At 52.2% G+C, this 20,312-nt stretch overlaps 1 protein-coding gene across 8 annotated transcripts in view; it reads right to left on the bottom strand.

Annotated features, from left to right (window-relative positions):
- The window catches only part of ANKS1A (ankyrin repeat and sterile alpha motif domain containing 1A), a 129,356-nt gene that overhangs the window by 78,319 nt on the left and 30,725 nt on the right, over window positions 1-20,312 (bottom strand). For 4 of the 8 annotated variants that reach the window (XR_009820256.1, XM_062013299.1, XM_062013298.1 and 1 more), the window contains exons 2-10: window positions 19,838-19,918; window positions 18,958-19,114; window positions 17,108-17,170; window positions 10,048-10,344; window positions 9,316-9,391; window positions 8,926-9,027; window positions 7,554-7,649; window positions 7,251-7,447; window positions 629-718 (exon numbers count right to left, since the gene is read on the bottom strand). Coding sequence is in view for 7 of the 8 variants with exons in the window: in XM_062013299.1 (XP_061869283.1) it covers window positions 629-718; window positions 7,251-7,447; window positions 7,554-7,649; window positions 8,926-9,027; window positions 9,316-9,391; window positions 10,048-10,344; window positions 17,108-17,170; window positions 18,958-19,114; window positions 19,838-19,918 (1,159 nt within the window). In the remaining variant the exon portion in view is untranslated. Of the gene's footprint in view, window positions 1-628; window positions 719-7,250; window positions 7,448-7,553; window positions 7,650-8,925; window positions 9,028-9,315; window positions 9,392-10,047; window positions 10,345-16,805; window positions 16,848-17,043; window positions 17,171-18,957; window positions 19,115-19,837; window positions 19,919-20,312 lie in introns of those variants that run through there. The other 4 variants (XM_062013300.1, XM_062013301.1, XM_062013302.1 and 1 more) reach the window with 4 other exon arrangements.

Consider the following 20,312-nt stretch of genomic DNA (forward strand, 5'->3'; position numbering starts at 1 on the left):
TTCCATGCACTTCCATGGATGGGTCCCCTAGAGAACCCTCACATCTGAGGCTCACAGGTAGGTGAATAAAAATGAACACCAGGAAGCCAAGGAGCAGCAACAAAGAACAGAAGAGCTTTAGTTTCATCCAAAAGCAGCTTGGATGCATTGACCTCTGCAGAAGACAGCTTTAACATATGCTTGGCCAGATTCTTGGCTGAATTCAAGCCCCTGATCCCTGTACACATCAGTGGGACTCACAAGCCCACTCATCTCCTCCACAGCCAGAGGCTCAGAGGAAGCAACAGCCCTCTGAGCTTCAGTCTCAAGTGAAGATGCATTTGGTGGGATCATTACAAGTGGGCAACAGTCCACACTGCAATGTGATTCAGAAAAATCTCTTTCCTAAGGGAATTTCCAGCCAAGAATAGGAAAGTAAGGCTGAAGGTCACAGCAGAGGTGCCCTGGAAGAACTGCACAAAGGAAGTTCCCATGGCAAGTAAGAGCAGAACCATCAGAGGGAAAGAAAACTCCACTCTGACAACCCAGCTTGCAAGGGAGGTCACAGGAGAGTTGTCTCCTCCCAAGTCATTAAAACTGCTCTTTAAACCACACTCCTATAAAACATCCCAGGTTGAGTCCCACATACCTCACAGGAAGCACCATGGCCTGGCTTCTCCACGTGCTGCTCCTCCTCTTCATCAGGGGGTGGCTTGGCAGGTGGGGGTGGACGTTCTCTCTGCAGTTCAGAAGACCCCTGTCAACTGCACTGTGTTAAAGCACATCCCCTTCCACTGCCACCAGAGCTATGCCCACACTGCTGAGAACACAGCATGGGAAGGACCTCCTCAAATTCATCTGGCTGGAGAAGTTCAGTCCCAAGAGCACAGAGTTTGCCAAAGTTGCTGCCTATCCTCCTCCTCCTCCTCCTCTCCAGCAGGACACTTATTTGGGCAGAGCACCCTCCCTGCAGATCATAGAATCATTATGGTTGGAAAAGACCTTTAAGATGGAGTCCAACCACTCACCTCACAGTGCCAGGCCCACCACTAAACTAACCCATGTCCCTCAGCACCTCCTCTATGCATCTTCCAGTAACACAGACCAACCCACTTCTGCTCTGCAGCAGCACCAGGGCCCAGGATCATGGGAGCACCAGCTCCAACTTGAGCAGAATGAAACTGCTGGGGTGGAAGGTGCTGTGCCCTCCAGGTTCTTGCTTCATTTCTTGAGCCAGTTCATCCAGCCCCAGATTGGGAATGTCAGTGGCAGCATCTCACTGTGAGGGGCAGTACCAAACCCCTGAAAGGGATGACACATGACTTGTGTCTTAGGGCAACAGCAACATGAATAAGAGGCACTTTTAGAGTGACAAGCCCTAGAGATTAAGAGGTGATGCCACACTGCATCCCTCAGATCACCCAGGCTGGTCCGTGGGCTGCAGGAGCTGCCTGCAGGAGCTGCCTACCCTGCCTGCATCAGTTGCCTGCCCTGCCTGCATCAGTTGCCTGCCCTGCCTGCAGGAGCTGCCTGCCCTGCCTGCATCAGTTGCCTGCCCTGCCTGCAGGAGCTGCCTGCCCTGCCTGCATGAGCTGCCTGCCCTGCCTGCATCAGTTGCCTGCCCTGCCTGCAGGAGCTGCCTGCCCTGCCTGCATCAGTTGCCTGCCCTGCCTGCAGGAGCTGCCTGCCCAGCCTGCAGGAGCTGCCTGCCCAGCCTGCATCAGTTGCCTGCCCTGCCTGCATCAGTTGCCTGCCCTGCCTGCATCAGTTGCCTGCCCTGCCTGCAGGAGCTGCCTGCCCTGCCTGCATCAGTTGCCTGCCCAGCCTGCATCAGTTGCCTGCTCTGCCTGCAGGAGCTGCCTGCCCTGCCTGCATCAGTTGCCTGCCCTGCCTGCATCAGTTGCCTGCCCTGCCTGCAGGAGCTGCCTGCCCAGCCTGCATCAGTTGCCTGCCCAGCCTGCATCAGTTGCCTGCTCTGCCTGCATCAGTTGCCTGCCCAGTCTGCAGGAGCTGCCTGCCCTGCCTGCATCAGTTGCCTGCCCAGCCTGCATCAGTTGCCTGCCCAGCCTGCAGGAGCTGCCTGCCCTGCCTGCATCAGTTGCCTGCCCTGCCTGCAGGAGCTGCCTGCCCTGCCTGCATCAGTTGCCTGCCTAGCCTGCATCAGTTGCCTGCCCAGCCTGCATCAGTTGCCTGCCCAGCCTGCATCAGTTGCCTGCTCTGCCTGCATCAGTTGCCTGCCCAGCCTGCAGGAGCTGCCTGCCCTGCCTGCATCAGTTGCCTGCCCAGCCTGCATCAGTTGCCTGCTCTGCCTGCAGGAGCTGCCTGCCCTGCCTGCATCAGTTGCCTGCCCTGCCTGCATCAGTTGCCTGCCCTGCCTGCAGGAGCTGCCTGCCCAGCCTGCATCAGTTGCCTGCCCAGCCTGCATCAGTTGCCTGCTCTGCCTGCATCAGTTGCCTGCCCAGTCTGCAGGAGCTGCCTGCCCAGCCTGCATCAGTTGCCTGCCCAGCCTGCATCAGTTGCCTGCCCAGCCTGCAGGAGCTGCCTGCCCTGCCTGCATCAGTTGCCTGCCCTGCCTGCATCAGTTGCCTGCCCAGTCTGCAGGAGCTGCCTGCCCAGCCTGCATCAGTTGCCTGCCCAGCCTGCATCAGTTGCCTGCCCAGCCTGCAGGAGCTGCCTGCCCTGCCTGCATCAGTTGCCTGCCCTGCCTGCATCAGTTGCCTGCTCTGCCTGCATCAGTTGCCTGCCCAGCCTGCATCAGTTGCCTGCCCTGCCTGCATCAGTTGCCTGCCCTGCCTGCATCAGTTGCCTGCCCAGCCTGCAGGAGCTGCCTGCCCTGCCTGCATCAGTTGCCTGCTCTGCCTGCATCAGTTGCCTGCCCAGCCTGCATCAGTTGCCTGCTCTGCCTGCATCAGTTGCCTGCCCAGTCTGCAGGAGCTGCCTGCCCAGCCTGCATCAGTTGCCTGCCCAGCCTGCAGGAGCTGCCTGCTCTGCCTGCATCAGTTGCCTGCCCAGCCTGCAGGAGCTGCCTGCCCTGCCTGCATCAGTTGCCTGCCCTGCCTGCATCAGTTGCCTGCCCAGCCTGCATCAGTTGCCTGCCCTGCCTGCAGGAGCTGCCTGCTCTGCCTGCATCAGTTGCCTGCCCAGCCTGCAGGAGCTGCCTGCCCAGCCTGCATCAGTTGCCTGCCCTGCCTGCATCAGTTGCCTGCCCTGCCTGCATCAGTTGCCTGCCCAGCCTGCAGGAGCTGCCTGCCCTGCCTGCATCAGTTGCCTGCCCAGCCTGCATCAGTTGCCTGCTCTGCCTGCAGGAGCTGCCTGCCCTGCCTGCATCAGTTGCCTGCCCTGCCTGCATCAGTTGCCTGCCCTGCCTGCAGGAGCTGCCTGCCCTGCCTGCATCAGTTGCCTGCCCAGCCTGCATCAGTTGCCTGCTCTGCCTGCATCAGTTGCCTGCCCAGTCTGCAGGAGCTGCCTGCCCAGCCTGCATCAGTTGCCTGCCCAGCCTGCAGGAGCTGCCTGCTCTGCCTGCATCAGTTGCCTGCCCAGCCTGCAGGAGCTGCCTGCCCTGCCTGCATCAGTTGCCTGCCCTGCCTGCATCAGTTGCCTGCCCAGCCTGCATCAGTTGCCTGCCCTGCCTGCATCAGTTGCCTGCCCTGCCTGCATCAGTTGCCTGCCCAGCCTGCAGGAGCTGCCTGCCCAGCCTGCATCAGTTGCCTGCCCAGCCTGCATCAGTTGCCTGCCCTGCCTGCATCAGTTGCCTGCCCAGCCTGCAGGAGCTGCCTGCCCTGCCTGCATCAGTTGCCTGCCCAGCCTGCAGGAGCTGCCTGCCCTGCCTGCAGGAGCTGCCTACCCTGCCTGCATCAGTTGCCTGCCCTGCCTGCATCAGTTGCCTGCCCAGCCTGCATCAGTTGCCTGCCCAGCCTGCAGGAGCTGCCTGCCCAGCCTGCATCAGTTGCCTGCCCAGCCTGCATCAGTTGCCTGCTCTGCCTGCATCAGTTGCCTGCCCTGCCTGCATCAGTTGCCTGCCCAGCCTGCATCAGTTGCCTGCCCTGCCTGCATCAGTTGCCTGCCCAGCCTGCATCAGTTGCCTGCCCAGCCTGCAGGAGCTGCCTGCTCTGCCTGCATCAGTTGCCTGCCCAGCCTGCAGGAGCTGCCTGCCCAGCCTGCATCAGTTGCCTGCCCTGCCTGCAGGAGCTGCCTGCCCTGCCTGCATCAGTTGCCTGCCCTGCCTGCAGGAGCTGCCTGCCCTGCCTGCATCAGTTGCCTGCCCTGCCTGCAGGAGCTGCCTGCCCTGCCTGCATCAGTTGCCTGCCCTGCCTGCATCAGTTGCCTGCCCTGCCTGCATCAGTTGCCTGCCCTGCCTGCAGGAGCTGCCTGCCCTGCCTGCATCAGTTGCCTGCCCTGCCTGCATCAGTTGCCTGCCCTGCCTGCAGGAGCTGCCTGCCCTGCCTGCATCAGTTGCCTGCCCTGCCTGCAGCAGTTGCCTGCCCTGCCTGCATCAGTTGCCTGCTCTGCCTGCAGGAGCTGCCTGCCCTGCCTGCATCAGTTGCCTGCTCTGCCTGCAGGAGCTGCCTGCCCTGCCTGCATCAGTTGCCTGCCCTGCCTGCATCAGTTGCCTGCCCTGCCTGCATCAGTTGCCTGCTCTGCCTGCATCAGTTGCCTGCCCAGCCTGCATCAGTTGCCTGCTCTGCCTGCATCAGTTGCCTGCCCAGTCTGCAGGAGCTGCCTGCCCAGCCTGCATCAGTTGCCTGCCCAGCCTGCAGGAGCTGCCTGCTCTGCCTGCATCAGTTGCCTGCTCTGCCTGCAGGAGCTGCCTGCCCTGCCTGCATCAGTTGCCTGCTCTGCCTGCAGGAGCTGCCTGCCCTGCCTGCATCAGTTGCCTGCCCTGCCTGCATCAGTTGCCTGCCCTGCCTGCAGGAGCTGCCTGCCCTGCCTGCATCAGTTGCCTGCCCTGCCTGCATCAGTTGCCTGCCCTGCCTGCAGGAGCTGCCTGCCCTGCCTGCATCAGTTGCCTGCCTAGCCTGCATCAGTTGCCTGCCCTGCCTGCATCAGTTGCCTGCCCAGCCTGCATCAGTTGCCTGCTCTGCCTGCAGGAGCTGCCTGCCCAGCCTGCATCAGTTGCCTGCCCTGCCTGCATCAGTTGCCTGCCCTGCCTGCAGGAGCTGCCTGCCCAGCCTGCATCAGTTGCCTGCCCTGCCTGCATCAGTTGCCTGCCCTGCCTGCATCAGTTGCCTGCCCAGCCTGCAGGAGCTGCCTGCCCAGCCTGCATCAGTTGCCTGCCCAGCCTGCATCAGTTGCCTGCTCTGCCTGCATCAGTTGCCTGCCCAGTCTGCAGGAGCTGCCTGCCCAGCCTGCATCAGTTGCCTGCCCTGCCTGCATCAGTTGCCTGCCCTGCCTGCATGAGCTGCCTGCCCTGCCTGCATCAGTTGCCTGCCCTGCCTGCAGGAGCTGCCTGCCCAGCCTGCATCAGTTGCCTGCCCAGCCTGCATCAGTTGCCTGCCCTGCCTGCAGGAGCTGCCTGCCCTGCCTGCATCAGTTGCCTGCCTAGCCTGCATCAGTTGCCTGCCCTGCCTGCATCAGTTGCCTGCCCAGCCTGCATCAGTTGCCTGCCCAGCCTGCATCAGTTGCCTGCTCTGCCTGCATCAGTTGCCTGCCCAGCCTGCAGGAGCTGCCTGCCCAGCCTGCATCAGTTGCCTGCCCTGCCTGCATCAGTTGCCTGCCCAGCCTGCAGGAGCTGCCTGCCCTGCCTGCATCAGTTGCCTGCCCTGCCTGCATCAGTTGCCTGCCCTGCCTGCATCAGTTGCCTGCCCAGCCTGCATCAGCTGCCTGCCCTGCCTGCAGGAGCTGCCTGCTCTGCCTGCATCAGTTGCCTGCCCAGCCTGCAGGAGCTGCCTGCCCAGCCTGCATCAGTTGCCTGCTCTGCCTGCATCAGTTGCCTGCCCTGCCTGCATCAGTTGCCTGCCCTGCCTGCATCAGTTGCCTGCTCTGCCTGCAGCCTGAGCCACGACCATCTCTGGGCACGTCCCGCCTGCGACTGCTCCATCTAACGGCAGCGGGAGAGGCGGCAGCGGGTCGCTCACCCAAAACCACCCAGGAGTCTGGGAGCAGCTCCTGCAGGCTCCTGAGCATGGCCCTGTTCTCCCTTCTCACTGCAGTTTGTCTTCCCTTATTTGTGACTGAGCTCTTGCCTCTCATCACAACACTCCCAACGTGTGGCACAAGCCACCAAGATGCAGCCAGTGACAGCATCGTGCTGCTGGTGCTGCCTGCCTGAAAGGGACCTTGGGATGAAATACCACATTAAACTCATAGGATAGTTTTGGCTGGGAGAGCCCTTTCAGCTCATGGAGTGCAGCCTCTGTCCCAGCCCATCAGCCACCAGCCCATTGCCCTCAGTGCAGCACCCACCCAGCTCTGAAACCCCTCCAGGGACGGTGACTCCAGCAGCTCCCTGGGCAGCCCCTTCCAATGCCTGACAGCCCTGGCAGTCTTCTACAGCTTTTGTCTAATTTCTGCTGTATTTGCTAATAGTACAGAAAACAGGGTGCACTTCCCCACAGTGAGAGAGGAGGCATGGCCACAGCACCACCAGCAGTTTCATTGTTTGCTTCTGCTTTGTCTTTTGTCCAGAAGCACATCCATGGAGCAGCCCTTGTAAAACCACCCAGAGAACAAAGCCTGAGCTGACACAGCAAGGCCAGCAGCCCATCTGCCCCACAGCAGCATGGCCTCCCCCCTTTGCAACTAACAGAAGGTGAGGAAGACTTCCTTGGAGACAGTTCCAGGAGCTTTGCATCGCCTGGTAAAACCTTGAGGACCCTTCACAGATCTCTACAGGTAACACACAAAAGCTCACACTGCCACTGCCAAACAGTTTCCAAGAGGAATTCTTAAAGATAACTTCTCTTGGGCAAAGCAGAAAGTCAGAGAGGTGAGAAAAATACTCCACACAGTAGTTTCCCAAGCTTTCTCCTAGACAAGTTAGCCCTTCAGCTAAGTGCAATGTCCTGACCAAGCAAAACTCACAGGCACCAGTGTTCAACTGCCAGGTTACTGGAGGATGGATGCAACACTAGATGAAAACCAGCCATGTAGAGGTGGCTGCTCCCAGGTAATGCAGCAGAGGTTGTGTGAACAGGCCACTGGAAGAGGAGCAGTACCTGCCTGCTCAAATCCATGCCAGGGACAGCTTGAAAGGTTACCTCAAGCCAGGGAAAAGGGAGGTAAGTTACCTCTCCTTCTAAGGCAAGCAGAGGTGAGCACACACAGCTACATACAGGCCTGACTCCTGCTGCTTTGAGACCAGTTGGTTCTGCCTCCTTATTCACAGACTCTCGATCTGAAGATCTCCCACTGGCAAGGCTGTCCAGGGAGTGGCAGGATGTTGCATTGTATAAAGCCTCATAGGGGCTCTCCTCTTCTGGGTTCACATCCAGATCTATGATCAGTTCTGTCACTGCTTTCTCCACATCACCTGTGACACCAAGAGAGACAAGCACATCACTTGAGGCTCCTGCCCTCAGAAAGGCAGCACTTGCAGGAGGAAAGGTGCTGGTGTCTGCTGTGTTGTGTGGTCCTACCCTGAGATATCTGGCCCACAGGATCCAGGGCTGGAAGCAGTGGTGCTTGAACAGGTTTCTCTGCAGCTTTGGCACTTTTCTTCCCAACTGTGTAATCTGCAAGGAGGTGCAGGTGACAGGGTCAGGTTATGCCAGCCTAGTTTTGTGTCCACGTCCTCTCTTGTGGATGGAAGGTCAACTGGCAGCTTATTAGGTGTCCAAAAAATAACCAATGCACCTTAAACTGTGCAGCTCAGACCCCAGAATAGAAGCAAACAGCCTCTTACATCACAGGCACGAGCCTAAGGATGGGTCTTTGAACTTTTATAGGGTCTTTACTCAGAAAACTGCAAAGCTCCTGGACAGACACAGTATCATGGAGCAGATGACATCTTGTAGACATAAGCTATGTCACTGAACCAAGATGCAGCCTGGTCTGCTGGAGTCTTCAGACAAAGAAACCAATTCTACCTGTGGTCTCTTAACCAGAGGCAAAGCCAAAACCATTCAGTTTACAGGAACAACATCAGTCAGCTGCATCTCAAGCAGACAGGTTGCTCAACAGGAGCAAACTATCAGCCTTTACCTGCAAGAACCTCAGTTTCAAAGCCCATCTTTTGTCTTCAATTCCAAAACAGAGATAACACCAGCCTCACAGGCAAAGCTTAATTAAAAGTCTGCAAAGTGCTTTGAACCTGTAAAGCTCTCAAATGCTAAGGATGAGTAATGCACACCAGTTGCATGTGCTTCTGATCTTCCACCCACAGCTGAGAGGATCCTGAGACAGCATAATTACAAGGTATGAATTTAGCTAAGATGCCACACTTCATTCTGTCATTTGGACAGGCACAATGGGCCAAGCTCAATGGGTAAGCCACAAGCAATCAAGGCCTTTTCTGTAAATCTCCTCTGCTAATTCCATGCCCAAGCTTCCATGAGGAGTGGGGTGTGAGATCCACAGACAACTACTTTGCCTACACACACACACAAAGGACAGTTAATCCAAAACCTTTTCTAAAGCCACTCCTTTGCACTCTGCAAGCAGATTTTGGTTACCCTTAGTTTTGATGAACTTCTGAAGGGAGCTACACAAAGCTCAGTGAAGCCCATTTACACTGTAAAGACCATGCCACATTCCCCCAGCAAAAGAGCTTGTTCCCTTAATTCCCCTCCTAGAAGCTCCCCTGCAAACAATTGGTTTGGAGACAGTTCAGTCAAGCATTTAAGCATCATTCCTTCTAATAGCTGTAAGATTCTCATTGAAGGACCTGGCCTGAAGCAGCTTTGCTTTCAGCACTTCCCAGGACTAAGGAACAACATCTTGTACTTGCACTGGCATAATTAACAACCCAAACTTCTCCCTCTTGCTCAAAGGCAGAGCTACACCACTTACCTTCAATTAGAGCTGCTATGTGTTGGCTTTTCTGAGAAGGAAGTTCCTTCACAATATCCAGAGCTGTCAGGCCTCTGTTATCCTTTATGTTCACATCAATACCTATGGCAAGAGGTGCAGAGAAGGCAAAAGCAGGGATATTTTCCTATGTGCAAGTTCATGTCTTTCATCAAGCCAGATCTCACACTTGTGATCATCACCAGGGGGAGCTAAAAAATGCTCTGGAGAGGCAGACCTAAAGCCAAAACCAAGAGATAACCTCTCCTCTAACCCTCTCTGAGGAACTCTGATAGCTGGTTGGAGAAACACACTGCAGCTCTAAGGGGGTTCCTCAAGTTCTGGGTGAGGAGATCACCACGTTATTGCTTCAAAAGGGGATCATTCTCTCACCTGCAGCCAGCAATATTTGTACCACATCTGTCTTGCCAAACAAAGCAGCTTCGTGCAAAGCACTGCCTTTTTCAGTCTGCAAATTAAATGGAAAAATAGCATGAAGCTAGACAGCAGGGAATGGTGATGGAGGCACGTTTTAGAGGTTACAGAAGCAATAAACACACAGCACCATACTCAAAGTGGGGGTGACACCACCTACAACTGAGGACAGAGCATCAATGTCTTCACAATGCTGAGGATTTTGGAATGGCAAACAGGGATGGTCTCTTCAGAGAGACATGCAGACCCAGGTCAGAGACCAAGAAAGAACTTTCTACAGCTTAGCAAGAGGTCATGCCCTGAAAAGGAAAGACAAGACCACCACATACAAGCTACTGCTTTGAATCACAAGTGGCTTGATGGGAAGAGGCACGTAGCCTCCATCACTATCAAGAGCTCATAGTGTTGTGAGGCAGAAGAGCTTAAATAGAAAAGCTCTTTTCTCCCTCATGATGTATCTGGAGCACTCTGTGCAACTAACAAGCAGGTAGGAAGCATGCACAGCACCAGAACCCCTCTGAGCAGCTTCTCACAGCAACCAGGAGCTGTACAAACAGCCCAGAGGAAAACAAAGCAATCACTCATCTTTCATAAACCATCCCCCTGGGAGGAGGGTTAGGTGGAGCTCTCCATGCCATGACTGTCCCCCAGCAATCAGACCAGCCCTTCACACACAGTCACACTCAATACCTGATAGTTGCTGTCCATGCCAGCATCCAGGAGGACGTGGACTACAGTCTTGTGACCGTTCCTGGCTGCCAAGTGCAGGGGAGTGTGTTTCTTAGTGTTGCAGCTTAAAAGATTGGGGTGAGCATTCAAGAGCATCTTCACTACTTCAAGCCTCCCATAAAGAGCAGCCAGGTCCAGGGGAGTCTCAAACTTGTTGTTCCTCATGGTGGGGTCGGTGAGTTCCTCCAGGAGCACCTTCACCACCTCGGTGTGGCCGTACTGAGCCGCGCAGTGCAGCGCCGTCTCGTTGTCGTTGTTCTGGGGAGAGGGGTCACAAACACCCTGGTGTCACAACAGGGGAGAGCAGAGCTGCTCTGCCTCCTTCAAACCATTGAAGTTTAAATACAAAATAAGACTGGGAAACAAAAGCCCACCCCAAAAAGCAGTGGGGGAAGCAAAGAGCTCAGTTGGAAACAGCCTGGAGCGAGGTTTGCATCATCTCGCCAGGCACAGACCCACCCACCCAGTAAAAGCTCCAGAACAATAAAGCTTTACTCAGATATGGGAATCTGCTCTGTGGGAAAGAAGTGTTACATATGGAATAGAATCATAGAATGATGGGGGTTGGAAGGGACCTGCAGAGCTCATCCAGCCCAACCCCCTGCCCAAGCAGCTCCCACCTAGATCAGGTCACACTGGGATGTGTCCAGGGGGGTCTTGAAGAGCTCCAAGGAAGGAGCCTCCACACCCTGCCTGGGCAGCCTGGGCCAGGGCTCCCTCACTCCAACACTGACACAGTTTTGCCTTATGTTTCAATGGAACTGTTTGTGTTCCAGCTTCATCCCATCAGCCCTTGTCCTGTCACTGGATACAACACAAGCAAGTGCTGCCCCAACCTCCTGACACCCACCAGTGAGATGTTTGTAACTATTGCTGAGCTCCCCCCTCAGTCTCTTCTCCAGACTGAACAGCCCCAGGTCCCACAGCCTTTCCTCACAAGGAGGACAGACTGCTTTCAAATCTCTGCTGTCATAATCCAGAGACCATGCTAAAGCTGAAGGGTTTGTTGAGCTGTATCTCATTCCCCTTACCCCTACCAGCACCTGGGGAAGGCAATCTGCCACTTGTTGCCTGTATCCCACACTTTGGGGTGCCACCAAAAAGAAAAGGCTGCAACATAGAGGATATGCCAACTGCAGCATGAGTTCTACCTGCTGTAGTTTAACTGTCTTCATTTTAGATTTAAACTTCAATTGGTTCAAATCCTACTTATCCTGATTGTAACAGTCATTCCACCTTTGCAACTCTGCAGCTTGCAAGCTGGTCAGTTAGGGAGAGGGTGCATTCAGTTACATGCAGTTTGTGAATCAGAAAGCAGTGCAATTAGATCAGCCCACTAACAAGCCAAGGTTTTAGGTCAACTGAGTGAAGAGATGTCCAAGTGACTACAGAACACCTCTGCAATGAAAGGCAGATCCAATTAATGCATGCAGCACCTATCAGGTTACAAACCAGCAATGCAAAGATAAGCAAGACAAGCAACCCAGCACATTTCACTTGCAGGTGCAAAATAGGAACAGTGATGGATTTCAAAGAGCCTTTTCTCAAATTCAAGTTTCTAGCTTTTCTCCTGTGTGTTACACAGAGAAAAACCAAAGTTATCCTCCAATTTAACCCCAAAACCTTTAGTACAAACTTGTTACATTTCAACTTTAGCTGAAAGGATCCTGGTTGAATTTGTCATTTTAAGACCAGACCCCATCACAGAGTGTTGGTGCAGTTAGAAGTGCTACTTCAGAAACTGAATGTGATCAAAACACCTTCCTTTTTGCTTGGAGACCATGTTTGGATACCTTTTTGGGATATCAGCTTGCAGAAGCAGTCAATATTTTGCACCATTTCATGACCACACTGCTGAACTTGCTCTGTTGTACGAGCACTTTCATCCTATAAACTTGGGAAGTCATCCTGAGGCTCCAGGAGCCCTGCATGCAAACTCCCAGCTCCTTTTTATCTGGTATTTGCAGCATTTCTTCAGCCCCATGAAAAGCATTAAGGGAAGCAAGGAGTTCTGGAGAGGCTCTCTGCAGCTGCAACTTGGACAAAAGCACTGACCCAGGAGGCAGAAAGCAGCAAATTGCCACATGCAGAAGTGAGAGATTTCAAGGCAAGGAAAGCACAGCATCACTGTTAGCACAGAGCTTCAAACAGGCTCAGAGTGGCAGAGGCAGCCATGGTGAAGGAAGGCACATACAAATGGACAGAAGTTACTGTAGAATAAAGAAGTCTGCACATAAAATATACACAGGGAGTGTGAAGTGGAGAGAACAGAGAACTACAGAGATCACACCTGCCAATCAGCTTTTGCTGCTGGTCTCAAGGCATTGAGAAGTCTGGTAAATGGCACTATCCTTAACTCCAGTCCCTCTGGAGGAGCAGGTATCTGCCAAAGAGCCATGGGGGGAATGCACTGCTCATGCCACACTAGCCCTAGCTACCAAGGACTGGCACTGCTGGGACTGTCCCCTTCTCATCCCTCCCTGGCACAGAGGCTGTACCCCTTCAAGGGTTTTTTGAAGCATGCAGCACCTTCACACATCTGCCTGATGCCTCAGAAGGGGCAACACAACACCCTTTAATAACACAATTGTTGCAGAGTTCCCCCATCAGTGCAATGTAGTGTAATTTGCCTTAAGCAACTCAGTGCTGTGACACTGGGGTGAAAGGTCCAGACTTTCCTCCTGCAACAGAGACCACCAGATAGGAAACTCCCCTGAATCACTGCAGAGAGTCACCCCCAGCACACACTGCCCTGGAAACTCTCACTGTTGCCTAAATCTGAATTGCCTCTACTTTGGGAGAGTTCTGAGCAGCCACAAATGCTACAGCTGCTCCACAGAAGGGGGTTTGCCTCCCTCCCCTGTATTGACTCTCCAAGCACAAAGCAGAGCAGAGCCCAAACAATGAGTGTGAGTGCTCAGACACACATAGCTCCTGGAGATGGAAACAGAAAATTCCTTTCCAGCAGCCACAAGGCATTTGGGCTCAAATTTCAACCCTCCTCAGAAACACAGTGCTCTCCACAGGTCCCAGAGGCTGCATTCCTGCAGGAATCCTAGAATCCCCCCCAGTTCACAGCTGGGAGTGAGAAGCTGGGCTGGTACAATGCCTGCCTGCAGACCACAGAACACAGCCCCAAGTGCTCAGCTTTGCTATGGGCTCCATCAAATTCATCAAGCCCTGCTAACTAGACACCACAGACCACAGCCTTTATGCTCCTCAGACACTGAAATGGAGGCTTTACAACTCCTTAAAGCATATCTGTGTGCACCTCGTTCCTAACACACTGTAACAGGGCTTTGGTTGAAGAAAAGGGAGACTTGGGTTAAAGAAGAGAAGGTTTTCTGGCTTTCTAACCTGCAAAGATGTCAACAGCCAAATGAAGAGCCAAGGGAAGCTATAGAGCTGTCTCCTCCCCAAGTTTTGGAGAAGCTTTTGATGAGCACTGGTCAGGGCAGGTTTAGGTAAGACCTGATCCTGCTTCAGGGCTGGGGAAAGAGGCTGCATGATCTTTGGTCCCCATCCATCCTCCTCCTAAGATTCCTTTGGTTGGTTATTGCCAGTGTGTGCATGTCTCCTGGTAAAAACCTGCTGTTTTGCTGCTCTGTTGCCACACCTGATCCCCAAGCACACAAGAGGGATGTCCCTCATGCACCTCAAAGGTTCTGTAAGAGCAGGCCAAAATGAGAGAGAAAAAGAAATGAGGCCAAACTCAAACTTCCCCAGGAGGTGACACCCAAGGCACATGACAACCTCAGGCACAAAGCAGGCCACAAGAGTTGGTTGGAGCTGCCTCTTCAGTTGTAGCATCTCTCTCCATCCTTTTGCAGCTCATGATTCCCATCAGTGCCCCAAACAGCACTGCCAGGAGCAGAGGAAGGAAGAACAGGCCTCCAACCCTCCTACAAGTGTCCAACAAGGCAAACAGTTCAGAAAATAAAAAGGAAAAGGACTCCTGGATGTCCAACAAGCTTTCAGGAGCTCCACAGTGGGTTTCTGCCTGGTTTCATTTGCACACTTCAGATGGTTGGCTTCCACTTCTCTCAGCAGACCATTTAGATGTGTAGCACTTCAAGCCTAATCTGCAGGATTCATCTGCTTCCAATTACAAAAGACAAAGGTAGTTTGTGCAGTGTACAACCTGAGCCATGTGACAGCTTCTTCTGCTTGGGCTCTGCTCAACTGGTTGCTTCCTTCATACAAATTAAACAACCAAACTCAAGGGATGAGGAATCAGTGAGGCAAAGCTGCTGCTCCATCTTTTAACTTGGCTTCTGTCATTTGCTTTTCAGAAGTCCCCCAGTCCTGCAACACAGACACTGCAGGGACTTGCTACTGAACAAAGGACACTGGAAAAGGAGCATAAAAGGCAGCTGGTAACTATTTTTTTAAGTTATAAGAGAACAAGAAGCTTTCCTACCACTTCCTCAACAGGACATTGAGCTGTATTCCAGCATTGTCACAGATTCACAGATTGGAAGGGGATGGAAGGGACCTGCAGAGCTCATCCAGCCCAACCCCCTGCCCAAGCAGCTCCCACCTAGATCAGGTCACACAGGAACGTGTCCAGGTGGGTTTTGAAGCCCTCCAAGGAAGGAGCCTCCACACCCTCCCTGGGCACCCTGGGCCAGGGCTCCCTCACTCCAACACTGAAACAGTTTTGCCTTATGCTTCAATGGAACTGTTTGTGTTGCAGCTTCATCCCATCAGCCCTTGTCCTGCCACTGGATACAACACAAACAAGTGCTGCCCCAACCTCCTGACACCCATCAGTGAGATATTTGTAACTATTGCTGAGCTCCCTCCTCAGTCTCTTCTCCAGGCTGAACAGCCCCAGGTCCCACAGCCTTTCCTCACAAGGAAGATGCTCCATCCCCTCAGCATCTTGGTGGCCCTGCACTGGCCTCTCTCCAGCAGTTCCCTGTCCCTCTGCAGCTGGGGAGCCCAGAGCTGGCCCCAGGACTCCAGATGAGGCCTCAGCAGATATGGCAGAGCAGAGGGGGAGCAGAAGCTCCCTGGCCCTGTGCCCACACTCTCTTGCTGCCCCCAGGCTGCCATTGGCCTTGCCCACGAGGCCACGTTGCTGCTCATGGGCAGTTTATTCTCAGCCAGCACTGCCAGGTCTCTCTCCTGGAGCTGCTCTCCAGCAGGTCACCCCCAGCCTGTGCTGGTGCAGGGGGTTGTTCCTCCCCAGCTGCAGGACTCTGCCCTTGCCCTTGTTGAGCCTCAGCAGGTTCCTCTGTGCCCAACTCTCAGCCTGTCAGATCCCACTGACTGGCAGCTTTCTCTAAGTACCCCAAAATGTTCATAAAGATGAAACATCTCCTCTGAATGATTTCTGTAGGACACCCCATCCTGTGTGGGAGCTGAGAAGCTGGAAGCACCAGCTAAGCAAAGACTGTCACTTTACATCTGGACTTTTTGTGGTTCTCCCACCTGCAGCCAGGCCACTGAGAAAACATCAAGGTGTCCATGACAGGTAGGAGTCCACATGCTCTTCATTGGGCAGAAACTGGTGGAAAGCTGGTCAGAATTTGTGACAAGCCTAACAGATTGTGTAGAAATCATTATCTTTCTCCTTAAAAAGAAGAGAAAGGTTTCAAAACCACTGTAGCTCTGCTAGTGAGAGCAGTACAGCCACTTGGAAAACTGACCTCAGCTTGAAATAATGCAGTTGTCAAAGATGAAGTCCAACCAGAACACTTGGTAAAGAAGCAGCTGAGTTCACTGTGTATCTCTGTGGGGACCCAACACAATTTGACCTTTATGTTCCTTCTCCATTCAATGTTTTAGTGCAGAGTATGTCACACTTCACACTGTTACTGACAATGCTTTTGAGAGCTCCTTTCAGGCCTCTGAATGCTCGACTGGGATGTTTCCACAGCACACATTCATTGTTGTGGGAGTCCCTTATGGACTGCTCTAACAGTCACTGACACAGATGAGCTTCATGGAAATCAGTGCCTAAAGAGGTGTGCACTAGAGCATTTCCTGAAACAGAAGTTGTCAGAAGCAAATGGAATCCCCAGAGCTCAGGAACTTCAAGTGTGTGTTTTTAAGGTACTGCAGATCAAGCAGGAGTCAAGTTTTAACTGAGCTTTGAGAGACAGAAACCTGCGGTGGATGGCTGATCCAAAGTCATTGGCTGGAAGCAACTGTGGCTTGGTGGCTTCCAGCAAAAGGATCTCATGACAAAGCAGCAGTGATTATGCCATCACTGGCCAGCAGCTTCACTATAAATAAGAATGAAAAATGGTCTTTGTCACAACAGCACAAGGAACCTTCACCTGCCTTCTCAGTTGCTCGGCCTTGGTGCATTGCAAGTGCTGACATCACGCTTTTCTGTAGCTGAAGAACAACTAAAAGCAAGAGAGGAGCAAAACAGGGAAGAAAGCAGGAACAGAAGGCTAGGGCTGAAGGGTCAGAGGACACAGACTTAACATCAAAAGAGAGAGACTGATGCAATAAGCAGGACATGAAGGACTTGGGAAGGGAGGCATGAGCATTAGTGCCTTCCCTTCTCCCCACCACCACAAGGATGAACTCTGCATTCATATTACAAACAAAGCAGTGTGCAAAAAAGTCACTCCAAACAGCCCACAGAGGAAATGCATCCATGTTTATGCAGGAAAAAGAACTATCTCCCTTCTCTTTGCATTTATCAGCAACATTAGCACACGAAATGAAACCTAAAGCATTTGAATTCAAACAACATTTACCTTTTGGAAGTCATCCAGCCAAATCAAGCAAACTGACCAGCACCGTGAGTCCTACAAGGCTAAGCAATGAAGGAGCCCCCAGGAAAGTAAGGAAAAGCTTCCCTTAAATTATGTTTCTAGAACTGCTTTGAAGAAAGAAAACCCACAGTAAATATAATGGTGCCATTCCACTTGTTTTTTTGCCCCCCCAAGCAGCTGCAAAGTGAACAGGGGTTATTGCAACTGGATGACATTGCACCTGGAAGCACGCGAGTGCAGCCTGGAGTAACGATGCAGGGAGATGCTGACAGCAAAGTACACACCTTGGCATTGATATATGGGTCAAAGGGGCCGTACTTTTTGAGTTCTTTGATCTCAAGAGCATTCTACAAAAAGGAAGAGGAAAAAAAACAAAAAGAAAACAAAAAATGTGATAATGAAATGGGTGAGATAAAGCAACAAAGCAATGGGTGACTCCCAAGGAGGGGAAATGACAGAACACAGCATCTTGTTCCAGTCAAAGCTATTAACAGCAGAAGCCATTCCAGCTGCCAGTTCCTGTAACCTGACCCACTGTGCATTTCATTTACAGGACTCCAAACAGATGACTTCTCTCGTTTAAAAAGGTTCCTACTAAAGGGACATTAATGAAACATTACCTGGAAGGATTACACCAAGCTTTTAATCTCCTGCAAAGATTTCCCCCTATACCTGCCCTACTCAGAGCACAGCAGTTGACACTCAGTGCCCTTGGTCAGTTCTTACCAGACTGGTGGGAAACAGCTAACTCCACTCCTCAAATCTATTCAAACAGGGTGAATCCCTGCAGCTGTGCCCAAAGACATTATTAACCACAGCCACAAACTGGAAAGCTACCAACAAAGACATTAAAACACACACTCCTCATTTCTGCTCCATTGAGGGCTGGCAGTGAATTGCTTTACCACAATCTTCCTCATTTGGTGATGCTTTAGAAACAACCATTCAGCCCTGGAGCAGCCTGATGCATCCTTAGCTGTTTTAAACACAGAACTTCAGCGTGGCACTTTGGGCCCCACAAAGCATGGCTGGAAGGATGAGGATTCACCAAACTGACTCCCCAGGGAGTTTGCTCCCCAGGTTCTGAAAGGCTCACACCACAGCCCAACAGTCAGCAGCAGGAACTTGTCAATTAACTTCTGAGTGAGCAGATGTTTTTAGCCTCGTGGTACTAAGGCAGATAAACTTGCTTTGGTTTACTTCTCTCCTCCTGGATGAAAATATGAGTGGTTTAGGAGATGTTTTACAGGAGCATTAGATATTCCTGCCTCAGGGACAGGACAACCAAAGGCCACTGGAGCTTTAAACATCTGATCTGGATCCGTTACTGTGTGTCTGCCCAAGCTCACTGGAGTCCAGTAACACTGCACAGCTGGCCTCACTCTAACACCAGTTCCCTTATCCAAAACTCTCAAGTAAAACAATTAATTGGGTGTTCCAGCAGTAGCTTTTCAGAAGTTCCCTGGAACTGTAAGATGAATGCTGACTTCTGTGGGGAAGTTACACAGGGAACAGCCCTTCAAAGTGGACACAGTGGCTGGTGCACAGCACAGCTGGCTTGTACAAACCAATCCCTCTGCATCCTCAAGCAAAAACTATCAGCTTGACAGAGGGAAGAAATGCACCATTTGCTAGGATTTATCTGAGGGCAAGTAGGGTTAAAACCATCTTACAACTTACAAATTAGTTAACTGGAGCAAGTGCTAGAGACAAGCCAGGAGAGTAGCTAAGAGAGCATGGCCAAACAAGGACTAAACAAAGCTGCTTTGATTAGTTCCCAAAGGAGGGAGCCAATTACCCTTGGACAGAACTAGAAACCTTCTCAGCTATCCAGCAACTGAAAGGAAAAAATATGGGTTAGTTTCAGAAGCCCAGTATGAAAGCAGGAGACCACTTCCTAGGCACTGAATGGTTCTCACACTTATATCTCTCTGGATAAACATATGCACCTTACTCATTCAACCACTGACTCAGAGCTGGAGCTATTTGCCTTAGGCAGTGCCCTTATCCCAGTGGCAAGAAGGACTTTATAACAACTGCTACTAGGCTGGGAAGGGTCAGGAGTTAGCTGAAGTAGTCTCTGTCCATGTCAGGGAGGTGATTCAACCATAATACCAGAGAAAAATGGGCAGACCTGCTCATTCACTTTAGTGTGTGAAGGTCCCTGATGGATGAGGAGCTTCACAATGTCTGCATCTCCTTTCCAAGCTGCCAGGTGAAGAGGGTAACAGCCTTTACAGTCTGCTACGTTGGTCAGTGCATCGTTCCTCAGCAGAACTTCCACCACATCCCTGCAAGAGAGGGAAACTCGAGTCCATAAGCCAGTCAGTCCTTGTTTCCCAGCTTACATCCTGCTGTATTTTAACAAGTTCATCTGAACAGGAGCATTTCACAGACCCTCTTGAAATGTCATTTTTAAAAGTTCCTACTAAAAGCTGCCCAAGGGAAAACAAAAACTCAACAGGGAAGCTTGCTGAGCTGGGCTCAGGAAAGACCTGTGTTGCCTTTGTGCTAATGGAGCTGAAGCTGCTCTGGTGAAAAGTGAATTGCACCAGCACAATGAAAACGAATAAAGGCTTTAACTCTGTTCAATTTTCTCAGTGTCTTAAGCAGCAATGAACAATACAAGACTGACCACACTACAGACTGGAGTGGTGCAGGCACAGCAACACATTGGACACCAGACAGACTGCAGAGGACTGTTAGTGGAGCAGCCACCTTGAACATGTTGTTGTACCTTACCTAAATTGCTTATAAATCAAAGGGTGGTTGAAAACTTCTGTGTTTCACCAAGTTTTTCGAGAGATGAGTGTGCACACTGTGCAGCAGCCAGTGCCTCTACAGCAAAGCTGCTCTCCTGTTCTTCACCTCTTGTCCTGAAGGTGGTGTAGTGCTGCACCACCGCCACATTTTCAGCAGAAACAGCCTCAGGCTGGTGAATGAATTGCACAAAGACCATAGCTGGTAAAGCACATAGCATCCTCTAAGATCAAAGGCATTATAAGATGACTCACTTATGACCATTCAAAGCAGCATGGTGCAGTGGAGTGTATCCAGTACTGTCAACGCAGTTCACATTTGGCCCTCTCCAGATGCTGCAAGACACAAAACGTACAGGGAACACTTAGGCATGGACCAAACACACAGACAGCTGGCAAGGACAAGTTTCAGCAGAGCTCTCACACCGAGCTGGCTATCTGGAAGCAACCAGTGGCTGGACAGCAGTGGTTAAGAGCAGTAATACAGAGAGCAGATGCACAGCACCGTGTCGAGCAGAGGGGTTAGTGTCACAACACACACAGCCAGTACAGGGACTCACTGCCCTTTGCCTCATCAGACCATCCCAGTTTGCAGTTGGAGCTCCCACATTCTCCTGCTACCAGGCATCTTTCAGCCATACATGTGCTTAGTAAAAGTCATCTTCAGAGGAACATGTGTTTAATAAGGTTAACCACAAGAGACAACAAACCATCAACTCACTGCTAATTC

Source organism: Colius striatus, chromosome 22, assembly GCF_028858725.1.
Source record: "Colius striatus isolate bColStr4 chromosome 22, bColStr4.1.hap1, whole genome shotgun sequence".
In the NCBI taxonomy this organism is placed as follows: domain Eukaryota; kingdom Metazoa; phylum Chordata; class Aves; order Coliiformes; family Coliidae; genus Colius; species Colius striatus.